Source organism: Epinephelus fuscoguttatus, linkage group LG16 (genome assembly GCF_011397635.1).
Source record: "Epinephelus fuscoguttatus linkage group LG16, E.fuscoguttatus.final_Chr_v1".
NCBI classification, from domain to species: domain Eukaryota; kingdom Metazoa; phylum Chordata; class Actinopteri; order Perciformes; family Serranidae; genus Epinephelus; species Epinephelus fuscoguttatus.
The window spans coordinates 29713239-29729834 of NC_064767.1; the positions used below are offsets into that span (position 1 = coordinate 29713239).

The following is a 16596-nucleotide window of genomic DNA, read 5'->3' on the forward strand; positions in this document are numbered from 1 at the left end:
AAATAGACTGAAACGCTGTGTTAACTTACAGTAACCTCCAGATAGAAAACCCTAGGGTAATGTACATTAAAATCAAATGGCACTGAGCAAACTCTGCCTCAACTGGTTGTTTTCAGCCACTCAATACCAGTTTAAGTGTACACTATATTTAGAATATATTCACTGCTTTACCTTGCCATCACGCAGCCTATTTCAATGGAGAATTAAAGCCATTCTATCACAGCCGCCAGACTCCATTGACAAAGAGAGTAATTTTCCTTAGCAGAACACTGTAGTTTCTAGACATGATTGGTTAGTGTCAAAGATGAAGTGGAGAAAATATCCAAATAAAGTGTACGCTTGCACTTTCATTATTTAGGTGGTGTTGCCCTTTAAAAGTCTCCTCAAGGAGGGGCTTCAAGATCTTATTTAGTTTATATTGTGCTTTAGTGGTACATATTATCATACAAATTAGCAATTAATTAAACCAACCGCAAAGTTATTGCCACTTACTTAACTTGGAGCCTTCGGGCCCCCTTCAGGATCTGGGGCCCTGGGGCAATAGCCTACTGAAAGCAGTTGGTAGAGGCTTTATTAATGTTTTTTCATAACCTGGCAACCCAAGTTTTACTTATTAATAGCTAATAATTGGTCTGAAAACCATTAGTAAATTATGTATAAAGAATTAATACAGCCATACAGCTTATTAACATTTTACAGGGTGCCTTGTTAGAAGGGTTAAGGTTTGGTTACTTCTTAAGACAGTTTACTTACAACACTGATTTATTTATTTTTTATATTGAACAATAAAGTTACACATTTGAAGGAGGAGGACAACTGAGATTTGACGAAGAATGATGAATTATGACAGATGCTTTAAACATTAATGAATATGAGCAGGGGGTTTATGGAGCAGCCAGCACTGCCTGATATTACATTAATTAGCCATTACGCAGTTTGATCGCAGTTTCAGTTTCATCAGCAGGAGTCACTCAGCTGGAGCTTCAGCCGACAGATAACAGATGTGCAGAGTTCAGCTGCCTCAGGACAAGCATGGACACAGAGCTGTGAGGAGCACAAGTGAGCAAACTGTGAGCGAAAAGTCGAGGCGGGGCGAAAATTAGTCGACAGCAGCCGTCGCTCTCTATCTGTTAGCGTGTGTGTGTGCTCTCTGTCTCAAACATTCTCGCCAACATGCCTCAAGCATGACAATAAACTGGTTTAGCTGGGTGAAGGGGTAAAAGCAATGTAACAGAAAACTTTCGACAAGTCCCACCTGGACTAGAAGCACGGCGCAGTTGTGGAGGAAAACATGGTGAAGAAGGCAACATGACGGGATTAAAGTTTAACATGGAAGTTTGACGAGTCAATAACAGCGGGGTAAGTTCACCGAGTAACCTCAGGCTTGTGCCGTGTGTTGTGGAGACTTCAGGAGATAAGGTTTAACTTTTGGCTGGCGCATATTGACTTGTGCTACACTGTTACCTGGCTTTGTTCAAGTTTCCTCATATGTCATTTCGGTTTTAGTGGGGAGGAAAAGTGTGTAGGTGAAGTCTGAATTAACAGTCAGCAGTCAAAGTGACAAACAGCCGTTTAATTTGTTATTTATTCTCCTTACTTCATCCTGTCAGTCCTGTTTTTTTGGTGCTTCGTTTGGACTGTGATGTTTCCTCTCGGCAATTCTCATATGCGGCTTTAACGTTACATGAACTTGCAAATGGAGACTCGGGCATATGGCCAGAGGGAGGAGCCACACCCATAACCCATCTATCCTGTGGTTAGATTCCTTCTCCCCTCATTCATTGTGCTGTCTCTAGTATAGTATTATAATATAATATATAGGCCTGTCCCTGTGGTAAGGGCTCCATCTCTTGTTTGGTAGCTAGATCTCAGCAGAATGAATTGAACCCTTTGAATAAGGTCATTATGGTAAAGTTACCTGTAAGGCTCGGAGACATGGGTGGAATAAACATCATGAAATGAAAAAATTATTGTTTCTGATTTTAATATATATCACAAAAGGACAAATGGATGCAAAATCATATGTGAAGTAGTTAAAATGATGCTCAACCTAGTGACAACTATTGATCCTAACAGCTGACACTTCAAATCTGCAGTGGTGGAAACATGCTCATGTTTTACCAAAGTAAATGTAACAATACTACAGTGTTAAAATACTCTTGCAAGTAAAAGAGATGCATTCAAAATCTAACTCACGTTAAGTACTAAAGTGTTAGCTTCAGCATAAGTACCAAAAGTAAAAATACCTATTATGCAGAACAGATAATGCACATTATATTACTGGCTTATTAAAAGTGAGCCATTTTTGTGCGCATCACGTTGATGTCGTAGCTGGTAAAGGGTGATCTCCCGCTGGGTAACTTGTAATAATCTGTAATAGTATATTATAATGTATTAATCTAAACATGCAAAGTAACCAGTAGCCTAACTTAAGTTATCAAATAAATGTAGTGGAGTAAAAAGTACAGTGTTTGACTCCAAAATGTCATGGACGTAAAGAATAGCATAAAATGGAAACACTTAAGGAAAGTACAAGTATGGTATTTGGTATGGTATGGTGTTTGAGTAGGCAAAATGTGCTTAGTTCCATTCCACCACTGCAAACCTGTAAAACAGAAACTACAGTAATCATTGTGGACAACAGAGTTATGTAAAGTGACAACAGCATGGGATCATCTCATGATTTATTTCCTCTGAAGGACAATAAATGACAATGGCTCCACATTATGATTATTTTCTCAAGCCGAAGATCATGTCCTCAAAATGTCTTGTTTTGTCCGAAAACTTTCCAGAACCTAAAGATATAGAAATATTCATATTGGACAAGCCTAAACTAGAGACTTTCGGGCATCTTTGCTTGGAAGGTGATCCCTAACATTCAGCTGATTATCGAAGTTGTTGCAGATAATTTTTGATCAATTGTTTCAGCTCTAATTGAGTTGACAACTATCTATCGGATATTCTCATTGTGATATCTAATGAAACTGAAACACATGTCGTGTGACAATAACTCATGATTTACAGTAAATTCATCACTTCTCTTTTTGCCTTTGCCCTGTCTTTAGACTACAGTATGGCACGACGCTCTCAGTGTTCCTCTGCTGGGGATAACCCCCTGGACCCCAACTACCTCCCCCCTCACTATCGGGAAGAGTACCGCTTAGCCATTGACGCACTGATTGAGGAGGACTTGGAGGGATACTATCAGTTCCTCCAAAAAGCAGATGTGGTGGACTTCCTATCCACACCTGAGATTCACTATATTCAAAGCTCTGTCCAGGTCCCTCAGCAGAGCAACTACCCTGAACAACATTTTCTGGAGATTGGGGGAGATGGCTCCTCAGACACTTACTGGCCGATTCACTCGGACCTGGAAGCCCCAGGCTTGGACCTTGGCTGGCCTCAGCTGCATCCCTTCCTTGGACCCACAGAGGTCACCACTCTGGTCAACCCGCCTGAGCCTGACATGCCGAGCATCAAGGAGCAGGCACGACGACTTATCAAGAATGCTCGACAGGTAGATCCTTCACTTTCTCAATGGAGGATGACTTAATGCTAAACTTGTCTTCGCAGTATCATTCACATCATGCTTGTGGCTTTTATCTCCGCAGGTGGTTGCTATAGTGATGGACATGTTCACTGATGTTGACATGTTTGCGGATATTCTCGATGCTGCCATGAGGAACGTTGCTGTCTACATCATTCTGGATGAGCAGAATGCACATCACTTTGTCCACATGGTTTCCAACTGCAGAGTCAATCTACACAACATTCAAGTGAGTTGGGATACGTTTTCCTTAAGAAAGAAAAAAAACAAGACTGCTTACATATTTAAATACCATCAGTCTTTCCATTTCCTTCAAGTACTCCCAGTTAGCCCAGCCTTACTACCAAAGAGCTTCATTTTTTTGTAGAGCTTTTAAAAAAGTCTGAACCTGAAACAAGTAGTAGTTGGTAATGAGTAAGTAAATACATTTAAATATTTGAATTTTTTTTGTGATTTCTTTAACAAAAAAGTTATGAATACAGTAACATTTAAATATTTTACTACAAATATTCATGAAAATAATCCCCAACAAATGAACCATTTACTACTGATTGAGTAACATTTGCTAAAAACTACAGTGTTCAGCTCTATACTACACCAGTTTTTGTGACCCATTGTCAAAGATTAACATTTTTAGTAGGAATGAATAGGCTTCTGGCTGAAGCCACAGACAGAGTTGGAAAGCCACAAAGTACTGAGTCATGGGATCAGTTGGCAAAAATACAGAATATCAGCAGACTTACGCTTACAGTCGTGCTCGGTCAATATTAGCAGAACTTGTGGGGAAAAGCAGAAGTACAGTGTTTACACTACAGCTGTTGCTAGAGGTGACTCCGTCAAACAAACAAAGACAACTTAACAGTCTTTTCTTTCCAAACATTGTGTGGCTGTCATGTACCTCCAACTGACTTGAGACAACTATTATTAGAAATGTATTTTATATTATTATTACAATTGTGCAATTAGCAATGTGAATTGTATATGCTACATATTATAAGTAATATTGTCAAGCCTCTAGGATTATGTTTTTTCTTGTGTTTCTCTTGTGTATGCTTGTAACACTATACCATGTTGTCCTTTACAGTATTCATTTTTTCTGTCATGATTGTTCTGCTCAGATTAAATTTAGCCAGTAAATACAGACACTTTTCCCACTGACAGAAATCACAGTAACTGCATATCACTGTAAAAGGGAACTTGAAGTGCAGCTATTTTCCACCTCTTATTTGGATGTGGCTTTAAAGCAATACTGCCACCTAGCGTGGATTTCTGTTAAAACATTTGCACTACCATACAGTACACACTGCTTTAACTTAATATTAATTTTTTAAATTTTGAATTTTGATGTGTGTCTTGCAGCTTTTGCGCGTGAGAACAGTGTCTGGCATCACGTATCATTGCCGCTCAGGGAAATCCTTCAAAGGTCAGATGATGGATCGTTTCTTGTTGACAGACTGCAGGGCTGTGCTGAGTGGAAACTACAGGTGAAAATATTAAAACTGCCACAGAAAGTCATAACTTACACTTGGTATCACAATTTATGTTTTTATGAGTGCATACAGTTTGTATCTCTTTGCATTAATACCAGATATGTGCATGTCACAAATGAAGTGCTCCTATTAATTCTTACTTATTGTCATTACTTTGTCCAGCTTCATGTGGTCTTTTGAGAAGCTCCACCGCTGTATGGCACACCTTTTCCTTGGACAACTTATAACGACCTTTGATGAAGAGTTTCGGATTCTGTACGCTCAGTCTGAACCGCTGGTGATTGAAAATGTCAATCCAATGGAAGAGTTTAGCCTTGTTCAGAAGAGGCAATATCCAAGTGAAAGAACAATGTACAGAGAGCCAAAGAAATTTCAGTCACTGGACACCGCTCATCCAGAGGAATGGCTGAGACATTCCTATGATGAACGTATGGATATTGATCGGAGAATGATGCCTCTCAAAAAGCAGGAGTCCCTGCACGGCCCTGCAGAAATGTACGGTAGATTTCCATCTCAGCAATCTCGCATGGATCCTTCCTTTGATCAGGGCCCCTCCAGGATGCCCTTGATGGAAAATCTCGCCTTCAAACGTCACAGTTATGCTGAAGGTGCTCATGGTAGATTCTCCTACCCATTCTTGCAGCAACAGGGAATGCCAGAGCCTGAGAACCAGGGAAGGCAGTTTCACAGGGGGCAGCAGCCTTATCTAGGACCAGGAAAAGAAGCAGATTACAGTACCTATGACAAGTTCTGGAACCAAGACTTTCAGTCAGCAGATCAGTACTCTGAACCTGGTTTCCCACAGGAGACTGAACCACCTGATAACTTTGACCCTGTGCTGAACTATTTATCATCAACCAGATTAGCAGACTTTGACCAGGGTTCAGAGAGATTACCACCTGGAGCAGATTTACCGTTTGGTTCATCTCACCATAGAAGACTGAGTTTGGGCAAGCTACGTGCATCTCAAGTATCTCCCACCCCCTCAAATCCAGATCAGAAGCCGTTAATACAGGAGCCGAACACAGATCGCAAGGATCCCATGGTGAAACGGGGGCTAAGAAACTGGAGGATTAGCTCCTACCTCAGTACATATGACAATACAGGAGATGAAGGCCTGCCATCGACACCACCTAATGCACCAGATCCTTTCGAAGAGACCACCAACGTCATACAGCAAACACCAGGCACAGATTTACAGGTCCCGAAAATCCCTAATGTCAGAGAGTTTAAGGTTCCTGCAATACCCAGGGTAAGTCAGATGCCAAGTTATGCCAAAACCACAGCACGAGAACAGCCAAAGAAATTGCTTGATGAACCAACTGCAGCAGCAGCAGAGACCAAAACAACACCAACACCTTCAGAATCATCATCCACAACTGAAACAGACAAGATGGAGGAGGCAGAACAAAAGGAACCAAAAACTGTTGGCCTTCGAAGGGAGGAGTCATTCCGTAGGAAATACAATGCAGCAATACCGAGGAGCTCTAGGTTAAGATCATCTCTGATATTCAGCTCTATGGAGCAGCAGAATACTTCTCAAGACACCAAAACAGCTCCAGGCCAACAGGATGAGGAAACTGACAAAAATGAGGCAGAACAGACGAAACTACCTTTTCTTTCTCAGGTTTTGGGACAAAGAAGGGCTACTGCAAGAGAACCGTTTGAATGGACCCGTTACATAAAGTCAGCCACCTTTGATAGCTCTTCCACAGACCCATCCAAACAAGATGATGGAAACAGTAAAGCAGATGATAAAGATTCATCAAAGGAAGATAATTCAAAAAATCTTTCAGAAGTACAAGAACCATTAAAACCGCCAGATGTAGAGCAAACAAATTCTTCACCATCAGTGCCTCAATCGAAGACTTCTGAAGCTAAGCTGCCCAAAACTGATCAACCATTACAGTCATCCAAATCTTTCCTCGCCACTCCATCCCATGTAGATATGAATGATCCTGATAAGAGGCTCATGTTTTTCAAAGAACTGGCAGCAAAACGCAAAGCTGCTAAGGCTGCAGAACATGAAAAGAGTAAAGATAATGCTTCGCTGAAACCAACAACTGAGCTGAAAAACAATACTACTGTTATAAAGAAGGAACCTGTACCAAAAGAAACCGCAGAAAAGAAGGCTGACACTTCAGCATCTGAGAGGTTATTAGAAAAAAATGCTGCTGCAGAGGATGTAGGGAAAACAGAAGCATGCAAGTCAGTCAGTCTGTCTTTAGATGTCAGTGATAAATCAGGACAGGACAGTCAGGTTATGACTGATCCCAAAAGCTTTATACAAGAACAAACCAGCGTTTCAACTGATTTAGAAGGGACTAAGCTAAAGAAAAGCCAGTCAGCAGTAACTCTGCCTGTCTTGGCAGAAAAAGAAGCACCAGCAGAGCGAAAGCTGTCAAATCCTGCTGTAAAAACAAGGAGCCCCAGTCAGCCACCTACACCAACAAATGCTACTCCTGCTAGTGTTTCTTCTCTTGCAAAAGGCACTAACGGAAGTGAAAGCCCACGCCTTGATTCTACCTCAAAGGAGTCTAGTTCACTCACTGCCAGTTCAGTGGAGGTATCACCATCTTCTACATCTGCTGCACTGAATTCTAACATCCCAAATCCTAAATCAGTTCAGTCAGAAACCAGCACATCCGCTTCTCCACTGCTACCCAAACAACAAGCTGGAACAGAATTAAGCTCTTCCAAACCATTGGGCCAAAGTTCTTCCTCTGATCACATTCTGCCAGATTCGGGTTCACAGATCAGTCCAAGTCCTGCACCAACTTCAGCAGAGACCACACCCTCCACAGTTAGCCAAGCAGACTTGAGCTCAACCCTAACTTCCAGCAAAGGGTCCCCAAAAACAAAGCAATCTGTCAGCTCCTCAGTGCAAGAACCCTCCCAAATGACATCATCTGAGACCCCTTCAGGAGATGACTCTGCACATTTGGAATCTAATATTTCTCCTGACACATGTGCTGCTGGTTCAGAGAAAAACTTATCCTCATTAGAGTCCACGTCAAAGACGGACTCTAAAGAACATTGTGCTCCTACACCTTCAGAAAAAGATGTTCCTGCATCAGAAAACATCACTCTTCGAAAGGCTGTTGAAGAGGAATCTGAGCATTCTGGATCATCAAAGGATGTCAAAGCTGACAGCACACCTCCTAGCCTTAGCACTTCATTGCCTGAATCTAATCTATCTGATGTGTTTGATCTGGAAAGGAAATCCAAATCTGATCGAAATGAGGCCATAAATCCTACTCCCTCCGCAGCAGACACTCCACCCAAGCAGTCTGCAGCAGAATTAAGCTCTCCTGTCCATCCAGACTTAACTTCTAATGTTTCCCAGGCAAAAGCAACTGCATCACCTCAAGATGCACCAATACAAGCAACCCCTCCCTCTGAACTTAACCTGAAAGGATCTGTCACTCCTACTCCTGCTGAAACAGTATCATGTTCTCCTCTAACTGTGTCAGTTGGATCAGTTTTGTCACCTGAGGCTGAAAAAATATTGTCTGCATTGCACAGTCCCCAAGATACTAACGCTCTTCCCAAACAGATTCCAAAAGACTCAAATGAAATTCCACTCCCTTCATCAGCAGAATCATCTAGCTCAGCTGAGCCTACCTCAAAAGTCCCAAAAGAGGCTGATCTGCCCTGCAAAACACCTGAATCTGTGATTTCTAAAACCCATCCTTCAGAGCCATTCGTACCTGCTAAAACAGTATCATGTTCTTCTCCTCTAACTGAGTCAGTTGGGTCAGCTTTGTCTCCTGAGGCTGAAAAATCATCATCTGCATTGCCCAATCCCCCAGATACTAAGTCTCCTCCTAAACAGGTTGCAACAGACTTAAACAAAACTCCAAAGCTCCCATCAACAGAAAGGTCCAGCCCAACTGAGCCTACCTCAAAAGTCCCAAAAGAGGTTGATCTGTCCTGCAAAACACCCGAATCTGTGACTCCTGAAACCCATCCTTCAAAGCCACTTGTACCTGCTGAAACAGTGTCATGTTCTCCTCCAACTGAGTCAGTTGGATCAGTTTTGTCCCTTGAAGCTGAAAAGTCATCACCTGAATCGCACAGCCCCCCAGATACTAGCTGTCTTCCCAAGCAGATTGCAACAGACTTAAACAAAACTCCAAAGCTCCCATCAACAGAAACGTCTAGCCCAAGTGAGCCTACCTCGAAAGTCCCATCACAGCCCAATCTGCCATGCAAAACACCTGAATCTGTGACACCTGAAACCCAGCCTTCAGAATCACACGTAACTGCTGAAAATAGTAATATGGATAGTCAGAATAAAGTAAGCAAAGAGCCTGAAAAGCCTGACCCTGCTAAGAAAGAAACTGCTGATACCACAAAAGAGGTTAATAAAGAAACTGAGCTTCAGCCTGTTAAGAAAGAAACTGCTGACACCACGACCACCAATGATTTTGGTAAAGAAACTGAGCTTCAGCCTGTTACGAAAGAAACTACTGACACCACGACCACAAATGATTTTGATAAAGAAACTGAGCTCCAGCCTGTTAAGGAAAAAACTGTTGATACCAAGGACAGAAATGAGGTTAATAAAGCCACTACACAGGGATCGGTCTGCATTGAGAAAACAAATGACCAAGTAAAGCAAAATAATTGCTCTGAATCGCCAGAGGTCACATCAGATAAAGTATCTCCCCAGTCACCACAGTCCAAGCAGCCAAAATCAAGCCAGTCTCGCTATCAATCATCAACAGCCAACGTGCTCTCAAGCAGCAACCTCAGAGACGATACAAAGCTGCTTCTAGAGCAAATTTCTGCTAATAGCCAAAACAGGAACGAAGCTGCCAAAGACTCCCCTGTCACAGATGATGAGAAAGAAGACAAAGCTGACAAAAAGCAGGAGAAAGAAAAAGGGATCAGCTCACTCACCAGAGGGCAGCCTAAGATAAGTGAAGATCGTGAGAAGCTGTTAGAGAGGATTCAGAGCATGAGGAAGGAGAGGAAAGTTTATAGCCGATTTGAGGTATGAAAATACTATTGCAATCATTCATATTACCCATTAAAAAGCATGTTGTGTTGCCCCTGTTGTAACTCAGTGTGTCTCTTTCACTTTCAAAGATGGCACCTTAAATGGGATCCGATGAAAGTTGAGAGGATAAACAGCACACACGGTGTGTGTAGCAAGAAGCAAAGTCAAGTAAAACACTGAGATGATGGGGTAGCCAAGTAGCTCACCTGGTAGTGTTTGCGCTCCATGTACTGGTGCTGAGACCCCCCCACCCACCACCCATTCTCGTCACTCTTTGTCTGTAGTTTCCAATAAAGGCAAAAGACCAAAAAAAGCTGAAATGATGACGAAGGCATTTTATCACCAAATATATTTAACAGAAATAGATTTCTCTATTTGTATTCTGCAAACAAGGCATATTATGTGAAGAAGAGGCAGCAAAGCAGTATTGGTGGCACTGAACTTGAAAGGGCAGAACATTGAGTAAAATAACTAAAAATATAAACCTGGTGACCATCAAAGGGCTTCTTCTTATGGGTGAATCACCAAGATGTTACCAGTGTAAAAAGTACATGGTCTGAGACTACGTGTGTGATCAAATATGTTTTTTTACTGACTGCATGGGTAAAGTGCAATGTTTGCAACAAGTTGCTTCTATGATGAGGTCTGTTCTCGCCTTTTTGACAGCCATTATTGATGTTATCTGGTTTTAAGACAAAATGTGACATAAAAGTGTAACAGATAATCTTAAGCAGTAGGAGTTTGTATAACTGTAATATACTGTAGCTTATATTTTAGTATTTCACAATCATGTTAAAGATGTTGATAATCACATGTGTCTGTGAAACAAGTGGATATATAAATGTATATCCATGCAGGACTGTTGTTGTTCTGGTGTAAATAAATGATAGCTTTAAATTTTTGTAAGCTGAAACAAACATGGAATTGATGAAAAATGATGAACAAACCTGAGATTGAAACAGATCTGCAGCTAAAACATGATGTACCTACAATACGAATGTGTAGATGATTGCACCACACAGTATGTAATGTTTTTTTGTTTCTTTTTTTCTATCAAACTTGGATTACAACAGGACTCATAGAGGATAAATGTCAGTTTTCCAAGCTGCTTGTAGTGGTTTTAAAGGGTCAGTTCACCCAAATTACCTGAGTCATCCAAATTATTTGTATTTTGATGATTTGGGAACAAACAACATAAGGAAAGATATGCTGCTGCTTAAGTGTTTCAATTGTTGGATTCCTGTACGGCAACATTCCACTGGGGCTGAGTGACTCAGGCGGGGTTATGTTTGTAATTTGCTGGAACTGACCCTTTAACTGTCTCTGAAAATGTGCTTTGTTGAATGAAAACTTGTCATACCTGTACACTGAGAAAAATTCCAAAACTGCAAAATATTTACACAACAGTATGTAAAACTGTGCTCTGATAGTTATACTTTTTTATAATGGATCTATCAAACTGTCTTCAGCAACACTTGCCTTTTGTAAATAAAATTTCTGAAAGTGTTTTTCTGGCTTCTGTGTGCCTGATGTTATAAAAGAAAGTTATTGAGAGAAGCTGAACTGGTTCAACTGATTAAATGAGACAAATGTAATGATTTACACACATTTTTATTATGTATACACCTTTTTCAAAGCGGATATTTTGACTTGTCATGATAGGGAAAGCCTAGGTGTTACTAATAATAACAAAGGCTCCATTCTTTAAGATAGTGAGTCATGACTGTGTGACAGTGAATCAGCATGATTCAGGAGTGTATCTATGTTTCCAGGGTTCTATGTTTCCTGGGTACTACAATATGTTCCCCACTTAACCCTGCAAAAAGGTTCTATGTTCCCCGCTTACACAAAAAAGGTTCTATGTTTCCCAGGTTCTATGTTGCCCGCTCAACCAAGCGGGGAACATAGAACCTTTTTTGTGTAAGCGGGGAACATAGAACCTTTTTGCAGGGTTAAGTGGGGAACGTAGAACCTGGGAAACATAGAACCCTGGAAACATAGGGATGACCCCAAAAATACCAATACCTTAGTACTGGAGTCTGTCTTTCAAGAGCACATAGGTAAAGTTCATTTTCAGTCCAGTTTTAGTGAAAATGCAGGGGTTTGGGAAATATTGAGCATGCAACTGAATAAAAGAGACTTGGATTGTACTGCACAAGTTTTGTGAGAGTTTGTAATTGGATGTTTTGATAGATTTACCGTTGTTAAAGGTGGTCCCTTATAAATCAGTAAATCAATGTTCAACATTTCCTTTGGAGGCACACAAGAAAAGTAAAGTTTTCTTCATGAATTCAAGATGACATGGCATGAGTAATAGATATACAAAAGGTCATTTTGTGGGTAAGTTATGTATCTTGATAACATCTTAGGCAACATGTCATGGTGGTACTGTAACAAATCATGACTTGCTTAGCCTGTGATTCCCAAGTCTACACAAAGCATCTCTGAGCGTCTCACCACAATGGCCTTTCCTCTAGCACCACCCTGAGGCCAAGAGTATCGGTTACTACCATCATTCAAATCCCTTTCTTGGACCTAAGAAAGACAAAGTTGCATCTGTCATTCATCTTGTGAAACAACAGAGAAGATATGAAACTGATTTAAACTACATTAAATGTTACAATGTAAGTTGTTTGACTTGACAAAAGTTGACAAAAAATGTGTGCTCATCCACAATGAGGTCAGAGTTCAAGGTCAACTGCCAAACAGCTTTACAGATGCCAATCTCGGAGCCCATCGGCTATCGTCTCAGTGATCTATGCAAATATCTGTTTATGGAGATTAAGCTGAGGCTGGCTGAGATTTAGTCTGCTGCTTAAGGACACTTAAGGATTTCAGGACAAGTTATGAAAACACAGAATCAAATCTGGGTACCCATTAGATAAGGAGTTTGCCACCTTCTAGTGTAAATATCAGTTCGAGTATCAAATTTGTCAAATGATGCTGATTGTTACTTAAGTTGAACTGATTTAGTTACTTAAGTTGAGCTGATTTAGTTACTTAAGTTGAACTGATTGAATTACTTAACTTGACAGGGCTTCTTTTAAAAAATGCTACGCAACAAATTAAGCTCTCACTGTGAATGAAATTGGCAGCCAGTCACATGCTACAGTGTGTTATGAAAGAAGGACTCCTATGCTTCCATGAGAAACAGTGGGCCTCTTGTCTCCACTGCTTGCAAACGTCTTGATAAGCTTGCGCTGAATTACACTAATCTTTAAAAACCTTCAGTGCCTGAAGTACCTCACATTTGAAGGGAACAGTCAAACTTTGCAACAAAGTTTTTGGCAGTGTTTAATTTATTTCTGTTGTTTGTCTGGTCCGTATAAGCTTACACTAGTATGACTTCAACGCTGAGGAAAGCGTACCATATCACAGCATTCAGCTGGTATGCTTTTGTCGTGAAGAGTCTCGCTGCTAAGGATGGAGAGGAGTTACCACCAGGAATCTTTGTTTATGGAGGACCTTGGAAGTATCTTACTTTTTTGAATTTGGTGAGTGCATTACCCATATTACCCAGTAAAAATAGCAGTAATATATTCATTCACAATGATATGTAGCAGATGTAACAAAGGATGATGCAAAACAATAATGTTGTTTGTAATATTTCAGTTATTACAAATGTCATTCTTTGGACTGGCGGCACTGAATGATCTACAAACTGGGAAGAAGTCAGAAAACACTCTGAGCAGATGTAAAGACCTTCTCTTTTCTGTCTTTGCCTTCCCTGTGGGCATGGTGAGAAACGCATTTTTGAAAATCCTACCTTTTCTCTATCATAAAATAAAAATTGTGCTACACATAAACTCTATGTTCTTTGCTTTTTGTTTAGTTTGTTGTTCTACTTTTCTGGACGATCTTTGCCTACGACAGAGAATTAGTCTACCCGGCTACTATTGACACCTTCTTCCCCCCCTGGATAAACCATGCTATGGTCTGTAAATCTGCAAATTCAACAGTTGTATGACAAACAATTAAATAATTCTGACTCCACAGTCATAAACAATCCAATAACGAGCTGTTCCCACACTGTTTTCTCAGCACACATTTGTTCTTCCTGTTTTACTTGGAGAGGTGCTGGTGCAGCCTCACAGCTACCCACAGACTAAACATGCACTGGCAGCATTAGGAGGTGTGGGCTTGGCTTACTTATTTTGGTAAGTAAGTCAGCACACAGTACAGCAAAATCGTGAGAAACATTTATCAGGCACGTAGTTAACATAGAAACATCACAGCAAAACAATGAAATCCTTCTTGACTCAGCATTCATTTGAAGCTTATTGTATCTTCCACTGCCATAGGGGCTAAAAGCTGAGGTGGGACCAAGTCATTGTTTGGCATGTCACAAGTCTCAAGTCTTTGCATTCAAGTCAAGTCAAATTGGTTTGTGGCACACTCTTAAATAACATACTTTTTAATCTTTGGGCTTGGGGGAGGGTATCAAGTTATTTTCAAGTCAAAAGGCTCAAGTCCAAGTGAAGTCACGAGTCATTGGTGTTGAAGTCAAGTTGCAAGTCTTCTCTAATTTTGTCACGTTGAGTCTAAATTAAGCAAATTCATGACTTGACTCCAATTCCTGTGACTTGAATCCACGCCTCTGGTTCAAAGCACAGCAGTGTCTAAATATGTCTACTTTAACTAGTCAAGACAAGTCCTGTGCAGCGATATTTATTCACCATGCAAACAGCCTGAGGGGTAAAAGCTTCCTTTGTGTCTCAATGCTTCACATACCTTAATGCTACTTACAGATCCTGGTGTGTCTCATGCTACAGACCACAAATATACTGTATGATGAGGATGTGATTCTTTATTATACTGAGTGTTTAGCTGTTACAGTCTTACAATCAATGTCCTCAGTGTCAAAGCCATGTGCCTGCAAATATTTGCACAAGAAATACTAGTTCTTTGATACAAGACGGTACAAGATGTTTTGACAGATACAGTGATACTTCTCTCTCTCTCTCTCTCTCTCTCTCTCGCTCTCTAAACATGTTCTGCAGGATTATATGGGTGTATGTGTCAGTTGGGATTTGGGTGTATCCCCTTCTTGCACACTTCAGCTCTTCTGGTTTAGTGGGCTTCTTCTTTTTCAACATGTTGGTGGTGACATTGCTCTACGTGCTCGGGGACAAGCTCAACAGCCATGTCTGGCGTAAGATACATTAAATCTACCACTGAAATCAAACATATGACAACATGTTCATTTGAATCTAACTTCTCTTTTTCTTGTCTCCTTTACTCTAGGCAAGGACATGAACAAAATGACAGCAATAACAAAGTAGTTTAGCCTTTCTGCCACATGAAAATGGTCAAACAGTAATCCTTTAAAGCAAGACTGTAACTTTTGAAAGAAGAGGTTACATGTTCTTTTTCTTTCATATTAAATGTTGAATTTATTAGCATTAATGGCACCATTACTCAAATAAATACACTCAGGGTTTTTTTTTTCTGCTACAGCCTTTGTTGGTCTGGTATGACCAGGAGTTTAGGGTGGCTAATGTTAGCTAAAGTTAGCAAACCATAGGTAAATATTGCTGTTTAACACTCATTACTGACACACTTTACTGACTGTATGATTGTTAACCACTTGTGCTGCTGTCATCATGTTGCTAAATGCTGAACAGCAAAAAATCTAGCCAACATGATTCCATTACTTTCATCCGCAGTAGCTGCTGTTGAACAAATGTTACATAGGTTCACTTTAAAGAGGTTACTTGCTCTCTGTGCGGAAAGTGCATACAACAGCCACATTGAGCAACACTTAACTGTATACCTCTGATATAAATGTTAGAGTTTAGTTTTACAGCTCATCAAAGGAGTATTTACATTGTACAAGCATCTCAAACATGCCGTTTGAACACCAAAAGCCCAATAAAGCAGGCACCACATTACAGTAACAGCACAAGTCTTCCTGTTTCTGTGTTTTCATGTTCTGCATTTCCTGATTTAAAAATAGGTGGGTGTTGAATGTTAATATCACAAGCTCCTTTCCACAAATTATTACAATCAGCCAATAGCGAGAGCAAACAAGATCCCCCATCAAAATTATCATATTCATATCGAGCACCAGTGACGTGATTTCCAGTTTCTAACCAATGTCACATTTGACCCTAATAAAGTGCAAATGTCTCCATTAATCTAAGAACAACTTTAAGGGTTGCAGGAATCACTTGACTTGTGGTAATCCAAAACATTGCTGAAGAGCCTTGATTTGATGTCATCACACATCTATGGATATATCCAGGAACAGCGTTGTGCCATTCATTCATTTCTGTAGCGGCCTCGTGGCTTTGTGAAGAGAAATCATGCGCCACGCAGGTCTCTGTAGCCTTTAAGGTGGTGGAGATAGTTTGGATCTGCATCCACCAATCCAGCGGAAAGGATCTTGGCCAGTAAATGCACATCTTCTTCACTCAGATCATTCTGTTGAAGAGATGAATGTGCATATTTAATCTCAATGATCATCAACAATTACAACATTTATCTTTGGATAGTTACTCACCTTCTTATTGTTGGCAGACGATTCGGATAGTTGTAGTTTTTGAGAGTTAACT

The 16596-nt window shown here is 40.5% G+C and overlaps 2 protein-coding genes across 2 annotated transcripts; both read left to right on the top strand.

The window, feature by feature from the left end:
- Nucleotides 1–1008: 1008 nt before the first annotated feature.
- fam83ha (family with sequence similarity 83 member Ha) lies at nucleotides 1009–11550 on the top strand. The gene is made up of 6 exons (XM_049600391.1): nucleotides 1009–1359; nucleotides 3066–3517; nucleotides 3612–3776; nucleotides 4907–5031; nucleotides 5200–10036; nucleotides 10132–11550. The coding sequence occupies exons 2-6, from the start codon at nucleotides 3074–3076 to the stop codon at nucleotides 10141–10143; spliced, it is 5583 nt and encodes a 1860-aa protein (XP_049456348.1). The 5' UTR covers nucleotides 1009–1359; nucleotides 3066–3073; the 3' UTR covers nucleotides 10144–11550.
- Nucleotides 11551–12745: 1195 nt separating this feature from the next.
- Nucleotides 12746–15208, top strand: LOC125903065 (androgen-dependent TFPI-regulating protein). The gene is made up of 5 exons (XM_049599686.1): nucleotides 12746–13536; nucleotides 13655–13780; nucleotides 13875–13976; nucleotides 14084–14199; nucleotides 15043–15208. The coding sequence occupies exons 1-5, from the start codon at nucleotides 13384–13386 to the stop codon at nucleotides 15206–15208; spliced, it is 663 nt and encodes a 220-aa protein (XP_049455643.1). The 5' UTR covers nucleotides 12746–13383.
- Nucleotides 15209–16596: the final 1388 nt, after the last annotated feature.

What these genes read in the sequence shown, in the direction of transcription:
- fam83ha (XM_049600391.1), top strand. Translation starts at nt 3,074, where the DNA reads ATGGCACGACGCTCTCAGTGTTCCTCTGCTGGGGATAACCCCCTGGAC. An exon ending in TTATCAAGAATGCTCGACAG is followed by an intron (nt 3,518 to 3,611) that starts GTAGATCCTTCA and finishes TTATCTCCGCAG; the next exon opens with GTGGTTGCTATAGTGATGGA. An exon ending in TCAATCTACACAACATTCAA is followed by an intron (nt 3,777 to 4,906) that starts GTGAGTTGGGAT and finishes TGTGTCTTGCAG; the next exon opens with CTTTTGCGCGTGAGAACAGT.
- LOC125903065 (XM_049599686.1), top strand. Translation starts at nt 13,384, where the DNA reads ATGACTTCAACGCTGAGGAAAGCGTACCATATCACAGCATTCAGCTGG. An exon ending in CCTGGATAAACCATGCTATG is followed by an intron (nt 13,977 to 14,083) that starts GTCTGTAAATCT and finishes CTGTTTTCTCAG; the next exon opens with CACACATTTGTTCTTCCTGT. An exon ending in GGCTTGGCTTACTTATTTTG is followed by an intron (nt 14,200 to 15,042) that starts GTAAGTAAGTCA and finishes CATGTTCTGCAG; the next exon opens with GATTATATGGGTGTATGTGT.